The 24,704-nt window shown below is 39.4% G+C and overlaps 2 protein-coding genes across 3 annotated transcripts in view; both read right to left on the reverse strand.

Annotated features, from left to right (window-relative positions):
* LOC129770177 (beta-1-syntrophin) overlaps positions 1-24,704 on the reverse strand; it is a 652,823-nt gene that overhangs the window by 516,036 nt on the left and 112,083 nt on the right. The window lies entirely within an intron of this gene.
* LOC129770176 (uncharacterized) lies at positions 6,918-9,102 on the reverse strand. The gene is made up of 3 exons (XM_055772841.1): positions 8,696-9,102; positions 8,352-8,635; positions 6,918-8,296 (listed from the first exon to the last, which is right to left on the reverse strand). The coding sequence occupies exons 1-3, from the start codon at positions 9,092-9,094 to the stop codon at positions 7,042-7,044; spliced, it is 1,938 nt and encodes a 645-aa protein (XP_055628816.1). The 5' UTR covers positions 9,095-9,102; the 3' UTR covers positions 6,918-7,041.

Genomic DNA, 24,704 nt, shown 5'->3' on the forward strand with positions numbered 1-24,704 from the left:
GCTCTAACTTTTATATTTCAAATTCTACATACAAACTGTCTTCAGAAGACTTTTAGAACATACATATACAAACATTTTGCGATGCAGAACTTGCCAATACCTCAACTTTGCTCAAAGTTATTGATATTTTTTCCCAAAAAACATGCTCTTTTCATTTGTTTGTCATTCTTTCTGGGGCAAACATAAAAAATGTTTGTTGACGGAATTTGAAAGAACAGATTTAACATAATATGTGATGATGTGATGTGAACTATGTTATTTTTTGTGTTTGAGTAAATTAAAATTGAAATCATGAGTTTTGAATGAAAACCCATCAATAGCTTTTAGCAGGATTATGATAAAGGGTGTGTCACATCAAATTGCATCACGGAAAAAAACGCTGTAGAAATTCGCCCAGTAGACCGATCCTTTTGAAAATTTTAGACAGTAAAATAAAAACTATGAAACAACTTTTGGCATTTTCTTTTTATTCATACTTCGAGCCCAAGCCCGTATGCTCGCACCTTCCTCTTTACCCCGTCCATAAGGTTCTGTACAACGTCAGGTTGTAGTTTTTTTTTAACAGAAATCCATTTTCTCTTGAAGTCCGCCTCCGATTTGACAACTTTTGGGTTCTTCCGGAGGGCCTGCTTCATAATCGCCCAATATTTCTCTATTGGGCGAAGCTCCGGCGCGTTGGGCGGGTTCATTTCCTTTGGCACGAAGGTGACCCAGTTGGCTTCGTACCACTCCAACACGTCCTTTGAATAGTGGCACGAAGCGAGATCCGGCCAGAAGATGGTCGGGCCCTCGTGCTGCTTCAATAGTGGTAGTAAGCGCTTCTGTAGGCACTCCTTAAGGTAAACCTGCCCGTTTACCGTGCCGGTCATCACGAAGGGGGCGCTCCGCTTTCCGCAAGAGCAGATCGCTTGCCACACCATGTACTTTTTGGCAAACTTGGATAGTTTCTGCTTGCGAATCTCCTCCGGAACGCTGAATTTGTCCTCTGCGGAGAAGAACAACAGGCCCGGCAGCTGACGAAAGTTCGCTTTGACGTAGGTTTCGTCGTCCATTACCAGGCAATGCGGCTTCGTCAGCATTTCGGTGTGCAGTTTCTGGGCTCGCGTCTTCCCCACCATGTTTTGCCTTTCGTCGCGGTTAGGAGCCTTCTGAACCTTGTATGTACGCAGGCCCTCCCGCTGCTTGGTCCGCTGGACGAATGAACTTGACAAATTCAGCTTATTGGCGACATCCCGGACCGAACTTCTCGAATCACGTCTAAACTGCTTAACTACGCGCTTGTGATCTTTTTCACTGACGGAGCATCCATTTTTGCCGTTCTTCACCTTCCGGTCGATGGTTAGGTTCTCGAAGTATCGTTTTAGTACTCTGCTGACCGTGGATTGGACGATTCCCAGCATCTTACCGATGTCCCGATGTGACAACTCCGGATTCTCGAAATGAGTGCACAGGATTAATTCACAACGCTCTTTTTCATTCGACGACATTTTTCCAAATTTACGAAAAATTGACAGTGAAGCATGGCCAACGTGATCTATACACTCTTATCTGATTATAAGCGAAAGCTGAAGATATAATTCCTAAAAATTAAATTTCTACAGCGTTTTTTCCGTGATGCAATTTGATGTGACACACCCTTTATTGATATGTTCTGCATCGCAAAATGTTGGTATTGATAAGCTCTAAAAGTCGTACGAAAACCATTTTGATGTAGAATTTTAAATATAACAGTTAGAGTAAAAAAAACCGTTTTTTCATGATTACCCTGATGCAACTCAGATAGAAGACGCTAAAAACATCTTTGTGGGATATATTTATTGCTTAGACAAAAAATTATAGGAGGTTGTGTTCAACACACGACCGAATTGTTGACGTAGAACTACGCTGTTATTTTATATAAGTCGCTCGTTTATACCTTCGGATATTATTCTATAATGCTGTGAAATTTTAGAAACAACTGCATAGTAGAATAATCTCTAAAATGGTTTTTTCATTGTAGCACCAGCTGACGATATTTGATTAATAATTCATTCTTGCCCTCGCAGTACAATACACTAGCTGATCGTATGTCGCAATTTATTTCATGTCAATGCATTGAAAATTTACCTCGAACGCTATTGCTTTTTCGCAATTGGCATAGACTCGGTTACAGTCGATTATATGCATGTTGCACCAGCACCATTGTTCCACATCTCATAACTACACCAATATATCTTTGGCACCGCATGGAAACAACAACAATGACAACACTTGCAAGTATCAAATATTATGCTACATGTTATTTAGTATTGCCTCAGTGGAATCGCACCTCTAGGCATCGTTCGTATAACGTAAACGAAACGCCAAACAAGCGTTCGCCATAGCATGCATACAGAGCCATACATTGGTGGCTTGAAACTACTAGGAATATAAACACTTCTCATCATTTTGCGCTATTCTCAAAAGAAACGCTTCTGTCAATATTACTGGCCTCGAAAAATGTTGCATTACTCTCTCGTGCTCGAGATAAGCACAGCTGTTACCCTTAGTGAAGGAAGTTTTGCTACTGGCAAGCGAACGACATTTACTTTCTTCTTGGTGACTAAAAAAGCAAACTCTTTTTGTTAATATCACCAATCTCGAAAACAGTAGCATTGCTTCATTATGATCAAGATTAGCGCAAATGCAATCCTAGTTGAAGGCAGTTTTGCGACTGGCACCGGAACCCGAATAACTTATAACATTCCAGTATGACATTCAAGATGCCTGGTATTCCCCAAATAATTTTTCGGCGCACAACCTTAACGCCTGCTTCGCCATAACGTCAGTTTAATGAATTGATGCAAAGTCAGAGGCACCAACGAAGCCCTGCTTGGAAAAAGACTGAATTATGCCACACAGCTTGTACTCTGCTGTAACACCCATCGATGCGAAATCGCTGATGAGTTTGTCAAGAGCGACCGCCTTAACCACCAGCGGAGGGAGCTTGATTTTGGCTGCTGCCTGGGTAACGGCGTTTACATTTTCGACCGACGCGCCGAAGTCGCCTTCTTCGCTGTTTTTTGGTGCGGTGTCACACTCGCGAAGACTCGGCGCTTTTCACTGTACCAACCAAAATTTTATTGCCCATGGCAATACGTTCGTTTTTTGCAGGGTTTCGAGCCTGCCTTCCTCTTCTTCTTGCTCATCACACATTACGCGAAGCGTCTAATTTATGACGCAGAAAGAAAAACACACGATACGAATAACGCGAAAAACGAAATGAAAAAACCACACGACGATATCCAAGTTGGATCAGTGGTAATCCAACTTGGATATCGTCGTGTGGTTTTTTCATTTCGTTTTTGGAGTCCAAACTTATAGCGAATTCGTTTTTGTTTAGTTTCAACCTCAGTGCCGCACTAACTGTTGTCAAAACGTTTTTTTATTCAGTCAGTTTCGCACTCAGTGTCGCACTGGTTCGCCCCGAAAGCTGTTAGTTTCGCACTGAGATGTTTCACGGGTTGGCACTCGGGTTCACCAATACAACTATACCGAACTGTCAAGTTCCGAGTATATTTTGGAAAATCTAAAAATAAAAACTATGAAGATGAAAAACCTGCTGCTTTTGCTTTTGTATTATTGGAATCGTAATCCAATTCGGATTCTGATTTTGAAAGTATATTCGAGCAGACGGCATTAAGCTACGTGTGCTTTCATTGGGAGGCGAAAATAATGATGGATATTCAGGTGGAATAAACCTGCTTTCAAAATCAAAATTATGAATGAAAATTTACTTTAACGTATCGAATATTTATTTCATGTGATGAAATAAGAGGTTTTTTTTTCGATATCACAGAAACATATTCAACGAAAACAGTGGCTAATGATGATTTTATATTATAATAGTAATTATTTGTGGTAAAACCAGGAAATGCATCGACAAATGGTTAAGTAAGTGTCAGAACTACATGTTTTAAGTAATAAAACAATATGAAGTGAAAACATTCATTCAAACTTTTATATTTTTACACTGCTCTTGGCCCTGCTGATCTGATAGAGAATAATTTACCTCCCAAGCATTAATATCGCCATTAGACGTCGACACTGTACATTTATCGTCGCGAATATAAACAAATCAGACTATATAACGCACACCAACAAAACACCGCATTCGTGAAACTGAAAACGTTTTTTTATTACAGAGTCAGTTTGGCACTGACTCAGTTTTAAAAACGAATTCGCTATTAGATCGAAGCGCAGCGAAGGCAAAGTAAGGGGTTGTCCACATACCACGTGGACAGAAAAAGCATGATTTTAGACACCCCCCCCCTCCCCCTCCGTGGCAAAGCGTGGACATTCCTATACCCCTCCCCCTGTTGTCCACGTGAATATTTCTACAGTTTTTGAAGGAATCAAGAAAATTCTTTTTTTTTTTGCTAAAATTTCATTTCAAGTTTGTTGCTATTTTCTATTCCATGTTTTATTAATAAAAATGATAGCCTTATTAATAGCAACGATTTGTTTTAAATACTTCGATTATTTTGAACATTGTCTGGGAAGTTCAATATTTTCTTCCGAATTCCATTTACATAATCTCCATATCCATATCAAAATATCACTTGTGAATCGACTCTCGAGTATTTTCATTAAAGCTGACAGGCTATTTGAGTTTTCAAAAAATCAACAATGAAATCAAGCACTTTGTTTGGACTTGTTATGGGCATTCATGGAAGAAAAGCGAATCTCTAAACAATACAGAAGTGGTAAACGGTGTTGATAACACCGCGCTGTTTAAATTGTGAAAATGTTGTAATGTATTACTAGTTTTGGATCGTTCAACACACCCGAATCGTTGCTCAAACACATTTACGTTAGACAATGTCCAACTTCTGATGGTGTTCATTTAACTGATCCGCAGATTCATAATATTAGTTTACTATTCGCATTGACTGCATTAGATTTGTGATGAATTTTAAATTGGCTTCGAAACTATTGTAGATCATCTGTGATCGCGGATTGCGAAATATTTTCTCGTCTAAGCATCAATGACTTTCGCTTTCACAGATTCAGTAGTGTCTGGCGGCTATAATGAACCTAGTCTAATCGTAACAACTGCAGTAGCATCGTGATCGATGAATTTCGTTGACCTATAACCCTTAATTCTTAAATCATGCTAAATATTGTCCGGAAAAATTCGTGCCAATTCTAAAGAAGGAAAATACCAAAAGCATATTTTTAATAGACATACATCTATTCGATTATAAATGCACCTTTTCGTTCCACAATATTTAACCATCCTTCACGCTACTTAAGAATTCCATCTCTCAGAACTTCTTTGTTTTCTCGTCAAAAACCTGAGCATGGCTCTTTGGATGCTATACACTGAGTTGAAGTTCTTACAGGAATCTTAACGTTTGAAAATATAAATGTGCAACATCTGGTGAGTAAGGCGGGTGGAGCCTTGGAAGCGCCTAGAAGAGTACTGAATCGTTGATATCAATACGTTAAGCTGCAAGCAGTACTTGTTGGAATTCGTCGAGATTTGTTGCTTGGTAGAAGCTCATGATACAAATTTTCTTCCAGTCCACCAAACCCAGACCATGACTTCCTTCAGGCGGAAATCTGCTTCCACCAAGTGAATATGCAAATCTTCATATTCACTTGCCCAAGATTTTTTTAACTCAACATTATTGTAAATGATTTGCTCTTCACAAATCGCTACAAATATGTATTTTCGTCGCGTTTATGAAACGAATCGCAGATTGAGATACGTTCCCTCAAATGTTTTTCGGTAAAATAAACAGTCGGATTTGAAACTACCACAATGTTGCGATTTAAAAATTATCGAATCAAATCTCATCGGGTTGTGCAAATGTTACCATGGATTGAAGAATGCTAAAGTTTATCTCGTTGCGATATGTCAAATCCGATCGCGTTCCGAAATATGGGTTAATATGTAGTCCATATATTGTAGCGTTTTTCGTACTATACCATACCATACTTCACCAGGTGCTCATGAATGGTGGTTTTAGACATCTGTAGCGAATCTTCTAATTCATGTGTTGTGTATCAAGAATTAATCTTGATAAGTGTCTCGATTTGATTGTCATCAGTAGCAACATGAACTTTCCAGACAACCTAATAGGAGCGAATTACAAAAATTACCAGATATCAATGAAGAAAAACATTATGCAAGAACCAGATCCCCAGAGATACGGCCCGTGCACCCATGAAAGAACTTGTTGTTCATTTCAATTTTCGGAAAACCTGAGAGTTCTCGAAAAATTAAAACGAAACAGTTTTGAGCGAGCGAAAGCTGAGTCGTAACCCTTACTCAAGTTGTGATTTTTAATACTACAGAAATTCCACCATTATTTATGTCTTTGGGTGTCTTTATCCTGACGGAATTCATGGAAAAAAAATCATCGATCTCAGGTAGCTTAGTCTTTTTATTGACGAATACAGAGTAATCAGGGTGGGCGTAAAGTTTAAAAAATCTTGTGAATACAGATTTCATTCAATTGAAACTATAAACATGAATGTTGTACTTTAAAAATTATTTAACGTGTCCATGTGGACATTATCTAAACCCCCTCCCCCCTCACCATGGACAAGCGTGGACATTTTCGTAACCCCTACCCCCCCTAAAGTTGTCCACGTGGTATATGGACAGTACCTAATATGGATTGATCAACAGTCCGATGCCGAAAAAAAGTTTGCCTCAGCGACAACTGTCTTAGACCAAGTTGTTGCATATGATAGAGCGCTCATTATTATGTTGTTAAAAATATGGTGATCAAATTTGTCGATGAAATCATAAATCTAACTTTCTTATCTTTATAGATAAGGATAAACATAGTTCGACAATGTTGTAGGCCCAGTTACAAAGAATTTGAACGTTCTATGAAACACATGAAAATTGAATGACTGGGCTTATTGAATTCTTTATTGGGTGGTAGCATAAATTTTGTTTTTGTCCACAGAAATTTTGAAATTTAAGAGATTGTTTGCTTGTCTCATTCGCAAACATACCAAACACAATTTATTACAAACGGTAATTTCACGCACTACATCTACAAATTATGAGACATGTGCTAAATTGTAATATTCAAGCGCCACAATCGTGACAGTGAAAATCAGGTTTTTGGCAAATCCACAATTCCCCGCCGACGCAGATATATCTTCGCGCTGTGGCGTGTTTTGCGTTATTTCAATTGCAGTTGCAGTTGTCTTTCTAACATCAGACCGTTGCTGATGGTTGCTCTCGTCATCCCAATGCTTCCAGTCACATGGCACCACATTGGGCGTGAAGTCTGATCCATAGTGAGCCCTATTCTTATCGAGAACTGCACGAGGATCAAAGTCCGCTAGACCGTCTCTATCGGAGAACGTTGGTGGCCACTTGAAACCCACGATCACGTCTTTGCCATCATTCTCGCTGCCCTCACCATCAGGTTCAAGTTGATCCTGATTCTGATCGACAACCACTGGAGGATCGATAGATAGCAGGGTGTCGTTGGGTTTCGCTGCGGTTTGGTTACCTGCTTCAACATTTTCTGGCCTCGAGGTTATAGTCACATTGGGATCAACTTGAGGTGTTTGATTGGTTGTTGGATGAACTTCATTTGGTGTTTGTGTGACAGGCTTCTGCTCAATGCTTGCGACATTCTCTGGTTTCGAAGTTATAGTCACATAGGGGTCCACTTGAGGTGTTTGGTCGGTTGTTGGATGAACATCATTGGGTGCTTGTGTGGAAGGCTCCTGCTCAATAGATTCGTCTTCAGTCTTTTCCTCGAGCTTGAATGACCGCCCATGAAGTGCCGCCGGCACTTGTGGTTCCCAAAACTGCAACCAGGAATGATCGCTCACAAAGTAATCAGAGTGATAGTGGTCATCGTCATCATCGATATCACTATCATTTTCATCATCATCGTCTTTATCATCATCTGGTTTCTGAGCTGTGTCACTGGATGTATCAGTATCAGAACCAGAACCATCATCGTCATCATCCGCGTCCGATTGAAGCAATTCAAGATCCTTGTTTATGAAATTCTGACTCTCATCGTTTAGGTCTTCGATGGCTGAGTGCGAGTCTGAATTGACAGTGTTTGGGACCGAGGTGACGAGATTCGCCCCAGAGTCGACACAAACTGGACCCGCGTTGACAAAGTTCGGATCCAAGTGGAAGATTGGTGGTTTATTGACGGCACTTGTTACATTCACAGCGGTTTGCGCATAGATCGTGGTGGTTGTTGCTTTTACGGTAGTAACAGCAACCGTTGTGGTTTCAGAAATGGCCACAGGAGGAGGCTTCAGATTTCCGGGATCTATACGCCTGTTAGTAATGAGCGAAAATACAGTCTATTCTTGTTCACATACAAAAATATTACCAGCAATGAACATAGTGACAATCCGTCTGAAACATAAGTTTACCACTTATTCCCAGGTACACGTAATGCAACTCATATCGTTTGGGATCTTTCTTCGTGGTGCAAAATGTCACAACCTCTGCGTTCGGGAGCACATTGTGGTATCTGAATGCTGTAACGGCCGGTCGTTTCGTTTGTATCTCAAGCATCTGTTTTCTGGCCGCGTGTTGAGAAATCCATCGGTATCCGGAGCGCAGTCCCTTCGCGTTGGCATTGAAAACATCCAGGCGGAAGTCTTTGCAATGCTATCCCGAAATGACGAATATGATCAACCTATTGACTGTTTCGAAAGCATTTGAACATACCTTGGGCAGTCGTTCGGCAACCCAAATCAGGTGGTTCACATCCAACGAGAGATCGGTTTTGATCCACGCAATGTCAGCTCCCTTGATGCCGTCGAACCGCCTGTGCATCAGTATTTCTACTTGGGTTACGCCCAACCCGAGAATGTCCAGCTCGTACGGTCGATGGATGGTGCCATCCTTGGACACCAGACAATGCGCTCCGGTCACGAAATGATGGCTGCCGATGTGAAACCCAGCGCAATATTTGCGCTGTAGCTCGGAGGTGAAGCCACTGAAAGTGAGTCGTCTGTAGGTGTCCGGTTTCACGTGATAGATGATTGTGGCCTGGTCCAATAGCTCGGAGGTGATATCAGATAGCACTGCCGGCAGGAGCAGCACCAAAAGTGAAGAAAGATACATTTTTGTTCCTTCACTTCAAAGTATTCTGAGATTAGGGTTGCTACGATTTTATTTTTTGTGCATCATTTATCATATAAATTGTATCAATGGGAATAGTGGGGGCTTCGTAGATTGCGCATTTTCTTACTAAGCGATCGATCGTGAGTTCAAAAGTCAGGCCCCTAAATTGACCATCTTTGGGACTGTCCACATACCACGTGGACAGCTTTAGGGGGGGGGGGTTTGCAGTAGGGGGTACGCGAATGTCCACGCTTGTCTACGGTGAGGGGGGTAGGGGTTATGAATAATGTCCACGTGGACACGCTTAATAAGTATAGTATAAATGAAATCTGAAATTTGTTCAGACTTTTCAAAGATTTTTTAAAAGTGTTCACCCTTCGTACTTCGTATTATTTTAATAAAATAACTGAGCTACCTGAGAGTGTTACCCGGTCGAACATCCATCTGTTCCTCCTATTGTTGAATTTATTCAGTGTAATGTACTTTGAGACTAACTCACCTAAAATCACTGATATCTCGGGATTACACATTTAGATACGCAAAAGTACGCATTACGCATTTCTCTTCATTTCTGATATATCTGCGTACTTTCTTTGTGATACCCGCAATCCAACAATGCACAGCTGTAGTGTCAATCTCTTTCGATAGTTTGTCCCGAAGTTTAATCATCTGTGCAGTGTTCTTGGCCCTTTTTTCCAAACTTATTTATCCTCCGCTTCAAGATTACCTAATATTTTTCTATTGGGCGGAATTGAGGACAATTGGTTGGATCTAGGTTCTTGTCAATTAAATTCAAATCAAAACAACCAAAAAGTCCATCAGTATCTTGACTTTTGCTCCATCAGGGCAAATACCTTGCCAAATCACGAACTTACGAGCAAATTTATTCATGAATGTTAATTTAAATCTGCCAGGGACATAATCTAGGTAAGATTTTTTGGCCAGGAAACTGTCCGAAATTCATCTGTAAGTAAGTTTTTATGTCAAGTAAGTCGCCAATTAGCAAGTATTCTTCGTTGTACTTCATGAACGTATGGTCATATCTGAATAGTGGCGGTTTACCAAGACGGGTCAAAGAAGCATATAATCCCACGTCAGAAAAAGACAACATCTTCTGAAGGGACTTCTTTCAAAAAAAAAAATCCTGGTTTAATGTTGCAGGAGTTTCGAAAGGTTCATTTTTCAGTATGCAGTATTTTCTGGAATTTGACCATTTTTTATTTCGTATTTTCCTGGGCACTTTGCAGATCTAACCAGGTATTAATTATTTTGTCCAGTCTTTTCGGAAACAACGGTCTTACAGTACATTTCATCATCCATCACGACACAACCGTATTTCATCAGCAAATTCTTGGAGAGCATCCTTGAACATTTCTTTGGTTGCAGATTTTACGCATTACGGTTCGATACAATTTGTGTCGCGACATTTTTCAAACCACCATTTGTTTTTTGAATATAAGATTGCGAAGCTCGTACCATTTTCTCCGTGTCTATCGGTGACAAATCCTTGGTCCGTTTGAAAAGAGCAACCATTTTCGAGTGAGTTTTGAGATCAGTTACCTTTGCTTCGATCTCCTGGTTCCCTGTCGATGGTTAGACCTTCTTCAAATTGTAACAGGATTTGAAATACCGTGAAGTTTTGGACAGTTGAACCAGTTCAGCTGACTCATGAGAGAATAGTTTTGATTTTAATTGCGTTCGTGCAGGATAGATTCGAATTCATCTTGACACATTAAATAATAAATTTATTTTCTCATACTGCTTTACGATTCATTCTTTCCCAGCAAACTGCTATATTTTCTAATATAATGGTTTTTGATTCTCCAAAAACTTCGTCAAATATCCAAGATATGATTCTCTAAGAATCAGTTGCTATTAGAATTTGTCATAAGATATCATCAGATATATAATGATAGCATGTGCCAAATATTGTGCTCCCGTGGCCGAGTGGTTAGCGCCATAACTAACATCCCGGGTGTTCGGGTTCGATTCCCGTTCTGGTCGGGGGAAATTTTCGTCAAAGAAATTTCCTCCGACTTGCACTGTGATCACGCGTATTCTAGAGCTTGCCACTTAGAATGCATTCAAGGCGTGTTATTTGGCATAGAAATCACAACTAAGTACTAATAAAAAATGACGCAAGTAATACTACGTTGAGACGGCGGAGTTCCTCTAGGAACGTTAGTGCCATTGAAGAAGAAGAAGAAGAAGAGAATGTGCCAAATATTAAAGTAATCTGTTCGAAACCTATAAGTGATATTTTGATGCGGAAATCAACAACGGAAAAATCAAGAGACTACATATATGGAGTTTGAGAGAAACCGAAGAGCGATATGAATTAATTCTCGGTTAATGTTAGTGAAAAACTCAAAAGACAGGAAAAACACGACTTCTAATAAATCCAATTAGCTTTATTTTCACAAAGACGATCGTTTGAATTAATATTACAATCAGGATAAAACAAGATTAACGTTACAGTTCCGGTAATATAAAATAAACTTTAAATATAATCGCAATTCAATTATTTCCTTGACCCGAGAAAATGCAAAACATGTCCACGTGGACAAGAGGGGAGGGGTTTAGTAAATGTCCACGCTTGTCCATGGTGGGGGAGGGAGGAGTCTAAAATCATGCTTTTTCTGTCCACGTGGTATGTGGACAGCCCCTTTGTATTGTTAGGCATCGTGCACAAATTACGTAACGCATGAAGAGGGGGGGGGGAGGTGGGTGGAGGTTTCGTTACTTAATGTGTCATAGGGGGGAGGGGGGGCAGCCGTGATCGTTACGTAACAAAATCCATTTTTATTCCCTATGAATCAACGCGCCCACATGCTCAATGATGTTTTATCAGTATTTGTGAATTGATTTCGTAGTGATGGAAGGAGTCCTGTGTCGCTGTGTGCGCTGTGTTCACGCATTGAAGCAATGAAAATGTACATCGTAAAGTTCAACGTTTTCCGTCTCGCCATAACCAGCAAGCAAAAACTTAAAACAGGGGTCCCGCACGCATTAGCAGAGTGAGCACCAGCCAGCGAACGAGACACAACAAACACAACGACAAGAGCGACGCTGATTGGTTAACATTCTAATGCGTGAGCCTGAAAAAAACATCTAAAATTCCTGTTCGCAGTGGGGTGTGCGGGGGAATAATCCAGACTCATTCCAATTTAGACAGTGTACCGAACAAATAGATTCCCGTGTTAGTAAGCGTTCCAATGAAGTTGGTATTTCAATTTGTTGTTCCAAGTTTAAAATAAAATACTTAGAGTTATCTTTGGTATGTTGTTTCCAACTGTCGTTTTTAAGGCAATATTAAATCGAGTGAAATCTTCCACTGGCAGTGAACCATCAATTAGCAACTCCAAAATCGTGTTTCAAAGTGTTTCGCTCCTGTCGCAACTTGTTCTATCACCACGTGGTTCGTTATCGGAATTAATAATTTTTCTCAGAACTATTTTAATGTAGCTTCATTCATTCACACAGTTTAGAGGAAGTGCAATTAATGGACTAAAATTAACTATCTGTTAACGGCCTTTTAAAGCTATCATAAAAGCTAATCGAATTTGGAATAAATCGAAGAAAAATCCGAAGATGCAGGAGAAATACATTTCAGAAAAACTCTCCGAAATTCAAGCAAAAATAATTTCGCAAACTGGTACTTTGCTCAAATTTTGGGGGCAGGCAAGTACAAGTACCCCGGAGCAGAATAACGATTCTGTTCCACTGTTGGAGCCTACAGAACATTCTGATAGTGGCGATCGACCAGAACCAACACAAAAACGACCAGCATTCGTTCAGGATAGACTGAAGTTGAAGCTCGCAAGCATCAATGTTGAAATTGTAAGCACATTCAATATAAGGCAGTCTAGTGTCAGAATCAGTTTGAATAGAATTTATCTTTTCTCTCAAGGTCAAGCTCAAAGAAATGGAAGATTCCAGATTACTTACGGAAGAAGGCAAATCAAAGTTAAGCAGATGCTTGAAGGATCGGAAGCAGATGGAAGTTAAGCTAAAAACCAAGGCATCAGCCCAAGAGCGCCAACAGCGGTTCCGGGATGAGAAGAAAAAATCAATGCAAAACCTATTCGCCAGCATACCTGAGGCCAAGTATATTTTGAAGGCACACAGTTCTACCGGGCAACCGCCATTGGAAGAAAGCCAGCCAGATTTGCTTAAAGCAGTTGTGGGCAGTGTCTTAGAATATCAACAAATATTCACGAGTAACGAATATGATATTATTTCAGTGTAGAAGCCTTTCTTTCAGTTCGAAACACACTGCCCTCATTATATTGATGACAATAACAAACGAGTTCATTATGTCATATCGCTGATGCATGAACAAATTTGCTACAATGAATGAATGCGGCATTGAGTGGGGTTCATAACTTCGCTGTTATTTATACTTTGAATATCAAAAGCAGCAAATTGATATTCATCACATTTGAAATGATATTCGTTCTGGCATTGATTTTGTGTAAAAATTCAAAAATAAAAAATTGTCAGGCTGGACCATTTAGAGAACAAAAACGCTAAAGTACGATGAAACGAACTTTGCAAGAAATCGCGCTGGATTTTGTCTGGCGAGACGGTAACAACGACATAAATAAAAACCAACCGCAAACAGCTGCCTCAGGTTTAAAGTAAACAACAGCTGACATTAACTTGGCTAAAATGAAATTCAATTCTGGCATCTTGAATAATCAACATGAAAATGACACTGGGTGGAAAAATAAACTTCAAAACATATTGAAGAACAATAGTTCATTTGCTCATATTCACTGGTTGTCTGGATCTGTCATTTCGATTTTCGTTTGGAATATATAGGTTTTCGATGCGACCTAGCCCGAAAATCTATGCAGTTGAGCTTAGCGAAGATGATTTTTTTCAACACTGGTTGTGGGCATTGCAATGCATGGATCAGCAGCTGAAGAGAAACGGCAGGATGAGAGATATCGGAGCATTAAAACTCTTTCTGATCTGACCGAAGCGCTAATGCACAAAGGATTCCGTTTGATTCCTCACAAAGTGACCAGTATCGAAGGTTAGCATAACGTACACACAGTAGGGTAGGGCGGGGCTAGTCGGTCATTTTTGAATAAATTTGGTTATAACTTTGTAGTACGAAGTTTTGCGTTAGAATGTTATGTACCACAATAAAGCTTACCTTTTACCCTTTCAATGAAAAATAACCAGATAATCAATGTTTTTTTCATTTTTATTTTATTTAACGTCTTTATATTTCAGAATAAATTGACCAACTAACCCCACACACGGTGTAAATTTGTCAATAATTTTTGAACAAATAATAAGCGTTTTTTCCATTAGAAGTTTCCTTCATTATAAATAAATTAATTAAATCAAAACAAAAACAGTTAACTAATATCATGTAGCAATTAATAAAACAAATTAATGATAATCTTCTTCTTCTTTGTTTTTAAGAGGCTTTAAACTTTGCAGTTCATTCGCCTCTAAAAAAATTATAATTTCAAATTATCATCGTTGAAAATTAGTCAGACAGTCTTTTCTAGCGATTTCGTCTCTCTTCCACTTTGTGGCGAACCAGAGATGCCAGGTTTGAATACATGTCTTCATTTTGAAGATATTTGATTTTGTGAAGACATTTTGAAGACATTATGAAATATGTGAACAAATTTCAGTATGATAGCGTACGTGGATTTTTAAAAGATATTATTTCCATGAAATTCCAACTATTGGCCGAAGATATCGTCAAAAAAGTAGGGCTTTAGTCTCAGCGATCGAAGCGGTCCGAACACATATTCTCTCTAGAAGACATTAGTTCATTTGCGCTCGAAAATTCGAATGATTTTGACATTCAATTTCTATTATTTTGGCCCTACTATACAATTGATAAACCTAAATCTATCGAACGACCACTTCACAAATGTAACATGCCTTTTCTACAATTAGTTTCATTGATACGGTTTGAGTTACAACCAAAATTTCAAAGCTCAAATAAACAAATAGAGTTATCACAGTTCCGTTTATGTGTGAAGAACTTTCTTCCGATATTATGATGAAGACATTTTCACGTACCATGTCCAGAATTTTGAAAAAAATCACCTGGCATCCCAGCGATGCACAACCGCTTGCATTCTTGCTTGCATTTGTTTTGATGACATTTGTACCGTTCACCCCAAAGTATATAGAAATAGCCTCCAGGTATGCTACATTACTCAATGCATTATTGTGAGTTCTGATATTCAATGTTAGCGTTTATTATATTTAATGAAAATTTTACAACGAAACATATAAATATGACAATTATATTGCAAGTGGTTTGTGTGGTGGTTGTCTCGTTTCAAATACACTGGGTTTAGCAGTAAAACATATGCCTTCTATATTTGTTTATAGCTTGCGTAATGAAACACAGCATACCTGAAAATTTTATATGCGTTTCTCTCAAACGATCAATTTGTGTGGCCAACTAGCCCCTCTATATTGGCGATCTAACGTACAAATCTACACCTAGGCAGCGCTGCGGTGAAAGTGATGATGGTTTTAAATTTTGCCATGTGAGCTTATGGAAGGTTTGTAGTTCTTTCCACAAATTACAATGTTATAATCATAAAAGAATACTTGATTGCGATGGGTTTGTAAGAAATTTAATTCTGCGCAATTTTATATATAACATGTTATTTATTTACCTCTTTCAGTAGTGAAAACTATAAAAATGTTGACAATGGTTGAATTAAAGGAGAAAATTCGAGAGCACAATCAAACACAAGTAGAAAAATGCACGATTCCTGCATGTGAGAACTACCTTGGAAAGCCCGGAAGTAAAATATACGTGATTTGTTTTTTGAGTTTTAGGTTACATTGGCATCATTTTCTTAGTTCAAAAACAAAATCCAGATGTCTCACCGATCGTTTACGTTTTGCGTTAGATCGCCAATATGAAAAAGAATATTCATGAAAATTCAACAAAAATTATTTTAAAAGCGATTTCCATTAACACTCAAACCTAATACGTACAATAAAGCTTTGTTTTACGTTTGAGCCGATTTTTTCATGGGTATTAACCAGTTTTAGAACACATTTTATAATGCGCAAACCGTGAATGATGTTTGGCGAAATCGGAACCATGTCCGTATTTTTTTAACCTACTTAATAAAAAGTTTTTCCGATTTGCTTATTTTTTTGTATCAGCAATTCGCTATTTTTCATCCATAGATCGCTAATTTTTTGGACGCTCAGATTCCAAGATATCGTCACTGACCAACTTACCCATATGACCAACTAGCCCCGCCCTACCCAATCAGTAAAATTATTAAAGGCTAAGAATGATAGCCACAAAGTACATGTAGATGGTAAATTTTGTACTGCGACCATACATATGCTTGAGCAGCTGGCTTCGATTCTGGGACCGAATGAGTTGTGTTTCCTGGGCCAAATGCTATAAATGCTCCAGGATGCAGTGCTTTCAATCGAGTTGAACGTCGAATGGCTCATCTTTCCCGCGAGTTAGCAGGTTTAAGACTTCCTCATGATCGTTACGGATCTCACTTGGATGAAAAACTCAAAACAAGAGACCCGGAACTAAAAGCGAAATATTTTGAGTATGCAGGGGAATCGTTAGCTGATGTGCGGAACAACCTAGCGATCGATGGATATCCTGTTAAAGCAGAATATATTGAGCCCAACAACTCCCAAATCGATGAAGCGGAATTAATAGGATATACAGCCGCGTGGTTTGCTCGTCACGTAAGGACATCCCAGTACTTTTTGCAAGTAGTGAAATGTAACGACAGGAACTGCTGTGATGAACCAAGGAGTAGTTACTTTTATATTAACCAACATCAATTTATCCCAGCTCCCAGCTGTTCCTCTCGACCAAACACCAGACGGTTGAAAAGCACCAATCCCAACAGATGTGAACATGAATATCCCTTCTCTGTTTGTTTGGAACTCTATGAACTTGTCGGAAGTTCTTCCGAAGTCACTACTTGCATATAAGGAACGTCCGTATGACACTTATTGTCCATCTCAGCAGGTAGTTTTAAAAACCAGGATTTGTGAAATATGCTCCAACTATTTCGCGTCACACGAAATTATTGCGACAAATTCTACAGGGCATAACATTTTGACGTAGGACTACGTCTTTCATTTATATACCGGGGTGTAAAATCAAAGTTTCGAAAACTAAAGCGTTACGCCGAAGACCGAGATTTTGAGTGTTAATAGCTCCTAAACAACTGAACGAAATGGTATGATAAATACTTCATTCGAAAGATAAAATGTCTACGCGTTCTATACTTGTTACTTTCTGATCCAAAAACTTGTTTCAATAGTCTTAAATTTGCTTTCAAAATAGGCTATTGAAATCACCAATCGGTATATAAGCGAGCGCCGCTCGGAAATCCACTCAGTTCTAATTGAACAGCGATTGGAGCATGTTGTCGCTGTTGTGGTGAAGCTCTTTATTTATCATGAACGCGCGGATGAACGGTGTCACCAAGAGCCTGTTTGTGCACCTTAGGCCAGAAGGGAATCCATCAGGAGGAGAGTGATGCTACAAACGGTTCCCCGGGAAGAAGCAGCCGCTACACACACACACACATACACGCACGGAATTCTTTCCGTTTGGATCGAGAGAAAGATCCGGAAAATAATCTGCCAGTTCCTCTAGGAATTTAAAAATACATTCATGTGAAAGAGTTTATTTGAATGTTTTCTATCCATGTAATACTGTAACCAAATATGTTTCAATCAAGTGCTATTAACAGATGGTTATCGAGTTAGCATTAACCACTTGTGGGCTTCCAGTATCGAGGAAAATGTGGAAATATCTAATCATTACTGAAAATAATCTGCCAGTTCCTCTGGGAATTTAAAATTACATTCATATGAAAGAGTTTATTTTAATGTTTTCTATCCATGTAACACTGTGACCAAATACATTAGGTTTTGTGATTTTTCAATCAATCGCAATCAACAGGACAGCTTCTGAAGATTATTCTTCCCCATCAGTAGGATATTTCCGTATCCAATATTGGATGCATAAAACCTTGTGCCTCCAACGTAACGCTCTCGTTTTCGAAGTTCTCCAAATATTCATTCATTCAGAATGAATTCAGATTCAACTTCATACAAATGATCTCTAAACCAACGATAGTCCTACGTCACCCTTGCGGTTATACCATAGATATAACCCACTTCCTGTTTTTACCATTGGGTAAAAATCAACCAAATTTTGCACACTTTCTCATTGATGTGTATTGTCTACATGCTGTCAAACTCGAAGTCGTGTTTTTCGATTCAACGAAAATGGAGGTCAACCAACGCGAGTCGAGAGAACAAATTCTTTCCAAACACCTGGAATTTCCTGACCTGTCGCACCGGCAGTTGGGAAAAATGTTGAACATTCACCATTCAACCATCTCCAGAGTGTTGAAGCGGTCCCAGGAGCGGTTGACGTTGGACCACGGCAAAGGAGCTGGAAGAAAACCGGGACCGGAGAACAAAAAGACGGAGGGAAAGGTGAAGCGGATGATTAAAGCAAATCCCAACGTCTCAAGCCGTGATTTGGCTAAAAAGATCGGCATGTCGCAGAGCTACGTCCAGAATGCAAAGAAGAGAGCTGGACTACATACATACAAGGTACAGAACTTCCCAAACCGCTATGAGCGGCAACAATCGACGGCTAAAACTCGGGCACGGAAGCTCTATGAGAAGATGATGACAAAACATGGCTGCTGTGTGATGGACGACGAAACGTATATAAAAACCGATTTTAAGCAAAGTCCGCGGTTGGAGTTTTTCACCGGCAAGAGCAAGTTCGATGTGGACGACAAATTTAAGAAGGAGAAAATGTCGAAATTCGTCTCCAAATATCTCGTTTGGCAGGTCATCTGCTCTTGCGGACTGAGGAGTGAGCCTTTCGTGACAAAGGGCACAGTAAATGGCGAGATCTACAAATCTGAGTGCCTCGAGAAGCGCCTTTTGCCGTTCTTGCAGCAGCACGACGAAGCTCCGTTATTTTGGCCAGATTTTGCATCATGCCACTATTCTAAAAGTGTCCTGGAGTGGTATGAGGCCAATTCTGTCCATTTTGTTCCAGAGGACATGAACCCGCCAAACTATCCGGAGCTGCGTCCGGTGGAGCAGTACTGGGCAATAAGGAAGCGGGAACTTCGGATGAGCAAGAAGACAGTCAAAGACGAGAAGGACATGTTAAGAAAATGGAAAAAAAACCGAGAAACTGGTACCGGATTACACTGTAAAGACTTTGATGGAGGGCATCAAGCGAAAATGCGTTCAATTTTACACTCAAAGCTCCATCGATTAACTTTTCTAGTAGAAATATGTACAAAACTACCCTAAAATTTTGGTTTGATTCTAAACATTATAAAAAAATTGACATGATATTTTCGGTGTCGCAATAATTTCGTGTTCGCCCTTTAGTGCTCAAGGAACACCAATAGCTTCACAGGACCGGCCTACTTGGTAAACGTCAGTACCCGAAAAAGCTGAATCAAAACGAGAAAAGGAAGTATTAGTGGTAGAAAACAATGAATCCATTTGGACGGACGTAGACTCTGATACAGAATTACAATTTGTAGTAGATGATGATGATGATGATGATAGTACATTTCCAATAATTTCAGTCGAAGAGCACTTCATTCCGACCTGGGCGGATGTCTGATTTTATACACTGATATTTGAATTACACAATAAATATAACAAATAAATAAAACTGAAATATGAAAACTTTTCAAACGATTTTTAAAATGTGTAAAGATTATATTAGCGTTACGTAACTTAAGGGAGAGGGGTTTTTTTGCGTTACTTTTTATTACATAGGGGGGAGGGGGTCTAAAAATCGCATTTTTAGCGTAACGTAATTTGTGCACGACGCCTTATAGAATAACTATGTTCACGCAACAACCATCCTGCAACTTCTGCTATTGGAGAAACTCTGCTTGCAGCAAGAAAAAAATTCTAGGGGGTTGTATCCAAGACACGACCGCTTAGAACGTAGAATTTTTTTTTTTTTTTAAATTTGCAATTGTAATTTTCTTGCAAATTTGTTTGGTAGAATCATTTCGAGAAGCAACGATTCTTTCTTGCCTTTGCGAGAACAATGCGCTAATTGGTCATATGTCGCAATTTGTTCCTTTATATCAATGCACGTGAAATGTTAATATGCCATCAAGTAGAATTATAAAACGGTCGTCACTATGTGCACTTATTAATTGGTCGCCACTGGTGAAATCATTGAAACTTCTGTGAAATACTTGAATCACTTTATTGAAGTAAACATGCGTTGATGCTCCGCGCGACCATTCGCGTGGAGTGTAATTCTAACACTGACTTAATACTAGTTACAAAAGTCTTAAGCTAATTTTTCCAACAGTTTGTGTAGAGTTTCACTTCACAAGAGAAGGATAATTTGTATATTGTGAGTTTTAGGATGGATTTTGAATGGGATTCGAAATGAGATTTGAAATCATACTACACACGCATTACAATGAGTATTTAACGAGAGGCATCTTCCGTACATCGCTATTCAACAAGCATCAAACACACGTCTAATAGATGCACACAGTTGCAACGATAAAAATGAAACATCGCGAGAATGACCGTTTATGAAAAATCCGATCCGAGCCGATGTACATGAAATATTCGCTAGCGTTCACAACTCGAGGGGAAACATAAAATACAAAACGAGCGGAATAAGCGACCTTTGTTGTTTGGGGCGCAGAAAGATTCTGAGAATTTACCTCAGAGAAGATGCAATACTTATACGCTAGCGACAGCTTACTCACTATGCAAGGGTGGAGTTTACTTCACAAATAATCTCTTTTCGCTATCCCCCTTCCTTGTTTCTATTTTAGCGGCTGCACAAGTTGCCCGTTATTGACAGCTCTGTTTGGGAAGCACACAAATGGACAGAACAAATGTATGGGGAAATGGAAACGCTTCCAATTTTCATCAATTTAAACCATATACAGACTATGGGGTTGTAATTCTATAATGTATATAAATCTTAGAAAATTCCCGATTCGATTGGTATGCAAATCGTCAAAATTCGTTCGCAGCAAAAATAGTTATTAACGTTAACTTTATTTCAAAAAACGTGACCTGTTTTCTGATTTGACAACCTTAATGTAAGACGTAGTCCTACGTCAAAAGTTCGATGGGTTGTATCCGAGACACGCGACCGCTTAGGACGTAGGACTACGCAATCTTTTTTTTAATTAGTTGTTTTATCAGTATTGATATTATTTACGAATACGTTGGAATTTCATAAATAACTCTTTAGTAAAAAGTTCCGGGGACCCTGAAAAGGTTCAATGGCTCGCGTGGTTTTGTATGATCATCTCGAGAAGCAACGATTCTTTCTTGCCTTCGCGAGAACAATACACTAATTGGTCATATGTCGCAATTTGTTTCTTTATATCAATGCACGCATTGCACTGTGTATTTAACGAGAGGCATTTTCCGTACATCGCCATTCAACAAGTAATAAACACGCGTCTAACAGATGCACACAGTTGCAGCGATAAAAATGAAACATCGCGGAAATGACCGTTACTTAGAGGCGAATGAACTGCAAAGTTTAAAGCCTCTTAAAAACAAAGAAAGAAAGAAATGACCGTTTTTGAAAAATCGTTTCTCGACTCTCGGTCAAAACCGTCAACAAAGCTAGGAGCTTGTTGCAGAACCGATGCGCACGAGAGCAAATACGAATGACAATTAAAAGTATCAAAGGAGTGCTATTCACATGTACAGGAAATGAACAAGTTCTAAGTTTCGCGCAACGAAAACAAGCAGCACACTCAAAGCCAAACACTGATGGCTAGAAGCGACCTATAATCATTTACACTCTTCTCTTTTTTCGATGCACTTCAAATGAAATATTCGCTAGTTTTCACAGCTCGAAAGGGAAACATAAAACACAAAACGAGCAGAATAAACGACCTTTGTTGTTTCGAGCACAGAAAGATTTTGAGAATTTTCCTCAGAGGAGATGCAATACTTATACGCTAGCGACAGCTTACTTACTATGCAAGGGCGGAGTTTACTTCGCAAATATTCTCTTTTCGCTATCCCCTATCGTTGTTTCTATTCTAGCGGCTGAACAAGTTTCCCGTTATTGGCAGCTCTGTTCGGAAAAGCACACAAATGGACAGAACAAATGTATGGGGAAATGGGAATGCTTCCCATTTAAACCATATACAGACTATGGGATTGTAATGTATAGCATATCAAAATTCCCATTCGATTGGTATGCATATCCTTAAAATCCGTTCGCAGCAAAAATAGTCATCAACGTTAACTTTATTTTATAAAAAAGTGACCTGTTTTCTGATTTGGCACCCTTAATGTAAGACGTAGTGCTATGTCAAAAATACAGGTCTAATGTTTTGCGATAAAGAAAAAAATACAACTTTTCACGAAAATCTGAGAACCAATACGAGGTCTGTATTGGTTCTTCCGAAAATACGCGGGTTACGTATATTCGATTCTAGATTTTCTTGTGGCATTATGTTGGAGCCTCGTATCTCTCACTTATGCTGACAAGTACGGCTACTTTGAATGTTCAGTTAATTTTTGACAACTACTTTTCTTACACGTATTTATTTCATCTTCGATTTTTGCCTAATGCAAAAATGGATCAAAGAATCTGTATCAAATTTTATGTGAAAAACAAAATTGAATGCGCGAACACATTCCGAATGTTGATTGTGACATCTGGTGAACCTACCTTGGAGCGAAATAACGTTTATCGGAGTTCAAAAAAAATGTTCTCGGAGGGTCTAAAAGATGTAAACGACGCAAAGCGTGCCGGAAGCCCGAACACGTCAACAACTGAAATCGAATATAAGTAATCCGTGGGTATACAAAAATCGTGATACTTTTAGAACAGCTCTTGTGGATAGAGTGGTCCACTCTATCCCATTCCATTAAGCATTTCCATAGCCATAACCGATTTTGCTTCAGCACTACGAAGGGATTTCTCTAGAGATAGGCAATAGGCAAAAATCGAAGATGAACCAAAACACTTCTTATAAGCAGTTGTCAAAAATTGAACGTTCAAAATAGCCGTACTTGGGTACCAACATATGAGAGACATGAGTACCAACATAGCGCCACAAAAAAAAATCTAGAATCGAATATATTGGTTTAGCATGGAATGGCTGTATATATGTTTGAGATTATTGTGTAAGCAATTAGTTACATTACATATTGCAGGTTTATTTCATATGCTCACTTTTGTGATATCGGAAATAAAGAAATTATCTCAGTTAATGGAAGCTTAACCGTTGTTGGAGGAACTTTGATGAAGGCATACCACGCCGCAACCATTATTCCGTAACGTCTTGTAACAGTTGATTTGGCCACTTTTTACGATTCCCCTAACAATACGTGCGAGTATTTCGAAATTTCGCGATGTGTGAACAATATTTTATTCATTTTGCTTGGACGCCATTTTGATAACTGAAGAGCAGTTGTCTGAATCAAAACAGAGGTTTCATTCTACACACACACTAACAAGATTAGAGATGTTCAGTTTTTCCAACTGTACGATGAAAAAAAATGCATCAAGTTTTAGGCGACCAAATTTTCGTTAATTTCTCCGCTGTTATTCGTATTCGAGTTATAAACCAGCAAACTTTTGGTTCCAGTCCGAGTTCTGCCCTGCGATGTTTGAAAAATAAATGACAATCCCAAAGTTACCTCCAGTTCAAGTGTCTACCACCTCGTACTTCCCGTTCAGAATGAGTGCACCGATTCGACCAGCGCTCGACCGAGAATACCACTCAAACATCCGTGAGAAATTTATCGCAGCCAAGGTGAGTCGTTGCAACTGACGGTGAGCGCTCCTCGCTAACCACCCCGCAAATCACACTCGACCAAACTTGTGCAAGGCCCAGCGACAGTTGGCCAAACTTTCCGTATCACTGGTTTTAGTTTTGTTTAGCCATGGACAAGAGAGAAAAAAACGACAGTTTCACTTGTTCGAACCTATCACAAACCCATCGGCTTTGTGCCGATGGCTGCCATTTTGGTTTCCTCCCGTCATAAGTGGTTCAATCAATTCTCGAGCCCGAGGCCCAAATGGTACCCATGTGGGAAGGCACGAGGGTTCGTAAAAAGTTGCTCTTCTGCCGATGGACCGCACTCGCCTGACCGGTGTATTATTGTGATCGGAGAAAAGTTTTGATCTCTTTGCCCGAAAAGTTGTCCAGCCTTGGCGGGTTATACTCCGTGCGAAAGTTATAATGGTTTACCGGAAATAACAGGCTATTCCCGAACTTCTAGCAGCGGGGTCATCTCATGGTGAGAGAACACTCAAACTGCCATAAGTGGGACTCATGTGAAACCTATCAATTCCGATACTTTGACATTCCGATACGGATCTAGCTGAAGCCGGTGCCGGCAGCAATTGTCGAATCAATAATCCTCGAAAGGTTGAAACCGACAGTGAAACAAATTCCTCACAATCTCTTCATAAATTAGTAATCAATCTTATTTGCAAATAAATACACACTCATGGGCACAGGAATGGAAGATTGAAATCCCCACTGATAGGAACGAGGTACAAACGAAATAAAAAACATCCAAACGAAACGAAGGTAGAGAG

This window comes from Toxorhynchites rutilus, chromosome 2 (genome assembly GCF_029784135.1).
Source record: "Toxorhynchites rutilus septentrionalis strain SRP chromosome 2, ASM2978413v1, whole genome shotgun sequence".
Taxonomy (NCBI): domain Eukaryota; kingdom Metazoa; phylum Arthropoda; class Insecta; order Diptera; family Culicidae; genus Toxorhynchites; species Toxorhynchites rutilus.

What these genes read in the sequence shown, in the direction of transcription:
- LOC129770176 (XM_055772841.1), bottom strand. Translation starts at nt 9,094, where the DNA reads ATGTATCTTTCTTCACTTTTGGTGCTGCTCCTGCCGGCAGTGCTATCT. An exon ending in TTGCCGAACGACTGCCCAAG is followed by an intron (nt 8,636 to 8,695) that starts GTATGTTCAAAT and finishes ATTTCGGGATAG; the next exon opens with CATTGCAAAGACTTCCGCCT. An exon ending in TGTCACTATGTTCATTGCTG is followed by an intron (nt 8,297 to 8,351) that starts GTAATATTTTTG and finishes CATTACTAACAG; the next exon opens with GCGTATAGATCCCGGAAATC.